Source organism: Coptis chinensis, chromosome 3, assembly GCF_015680905.1.
Source record: "Coptis chinensis isolate HL-2020 chromosome 3, ASM1568090v1, whole genome shotgun sequence".
In the NCBI taxonomy this organism is placed as follows: Eukaryota; Viridiplantae; Streptophyta; class Magnoliopsida; order Ranunculales; family Ranunculaceae; genus Coptis; species Coptis chinensis.
Genome location: NC_141458.1, coordinates 84,643,930 through 84,645,323, shown reverse-complemented (window position 1 = coordinate 84,645,323; position 1,394 = coordinate 84,643,930). Strand labels below are relative to the sequence as shown.

The 1,394-nt window shown below is 46.9% G+C and overlaps 1 protein-coding gene across 1 annotated transcript; it reads right to left on the bottom strand.

Annotated features, from left to right (window-relative positions):
* Nucleotides 1–433: 433 nt before the first annotated feature.
* Nucleotides 434–772, bottom strand: LOC147511213 (uncharacterized). Its single transcript, XM_086598397.1, has one exon. It carries the CDS (start codon nt 770–772, stop codon nt 434–436), a length of 339 nt encoding a protein of 112 aa, XP_086454523.1.
* Between the last annotated feature and the right edge of the window lie 622 nt (nt 773–1,394).

Here is a 1,394-nt window from a genome sequence, read left to right as displayed (position 1 = left end):
ATGCTGGAATGACAACTCATCTTGCTCCAGGCTCCCTCCAGCTCTAGTGTCAGCGAAGGGCTCATCCCCTCCGCTGCCTCTCTCTCAGATGAGTGTAGAAACCTGATAGGGATCACTCTCTTTGCCTCAGGTGTCTCTCACATCTCGCATCCGCTGTCCACCTTTTTACTTAGAAATCATACATAGCAAACAAATTTCTTTTCACAAAAGTGTCGTGGTATTATATATTTACAAACAACTCTAGTCCTTTACTCTGGACCTCCATTACATTGCTTTGTACCTTCATTACATTCAATTGTAAAACTTTTTTAGCATTCTCACATTCCATGGGTTTTCTATCAACTTGCCCTTCATTGTCCGTAACTTGTAAGTACCAGCCCCTCCTACTTCCACCACAATATATGCTGGGAGTCATACAACGGAGCACCGAGTCTCATATCTGGAATTTCCGTGGCTTAACCCGCTTGTTGTATTGCCTCTGTAAGCGCCTGTGATACTCTTCTAACTGAATGCAGGCCGAGTCTCTTCTTTCTTCTGCCAAATTCAAATCTCCTGCTAAGATGTGCCAGTTCGAACCCTCCTCCATGGCCTTGGTTCGCATTGTAGTTGCCACCATCTCTGAAGGAATCATGACCTCCACGCCATAGGCCAAGGCAAATGGGGTCTCTTTAGTGGTCGTCCGAGGAGTAGTTTGATAAGCCCAAAGAACATGGTTCAACTCGTCTGCCCACACCCCCTTCTTGTCTTCCAACTTCCTCTTAAGGCTGTTCATTATCGTTTTGTTGGAAGATTCGGCATGTCCATTGCCCTCGGGGTTGTAGGGGGCAGAGAACCCCTATTTCACCTTATATGCCTGCAAAAACTCGGTCACCTTTGCTCCCGTGAACTGTGTTCCATTGTCCGCAATGATGACATACGACAGCCCAAACCGACATATGATGTTCTCCCATAAAAACTTAATCACTTGCGTCTCCTTCACCTACTGCAAGGGTACGACATCTATCTACTTTGTGAAGTAGTCCGTTGCTGCTAGCATATATCTCCTTTTGCCGCTTGCCATGGGCAATGGGCCTACGATATCCATCACCCACATAGCAAAAGACCACGGACTTGAGACATTATGCAAGGGTTCTGCGGGGGGAATATCAGCTGTGAAAATCTCTGGCACTTGTCACACTTCTTAGCGAACTCCACGGCGTCCCTTTTCATGTGGGGCCAGAAGTAGCCCTACGTCAAGAGCCGATGTGTTGTAGTTCTTGCAGCAGGATGGCTCCCACAGTCCCCTTCATGCAGTTCTGCCAGCACTTCTAATGCTAACCTCAGTCCTAGGCATTTTAACAATGGCCTATTGATGTTCTTTCAGTATAGTTCACCTTCTAGCAGCACGTATCTCT

Bases quoted from the DNA above. Each gene is read 5' to 3' on its own strand.
- LOC147511213 (XM_086598397.1), bottom strand. From the start codon at position 772: ATGAACAGCCTTAAGAGGAAGTTGGAAGACAAGAAGGGGGTGTGGGCA.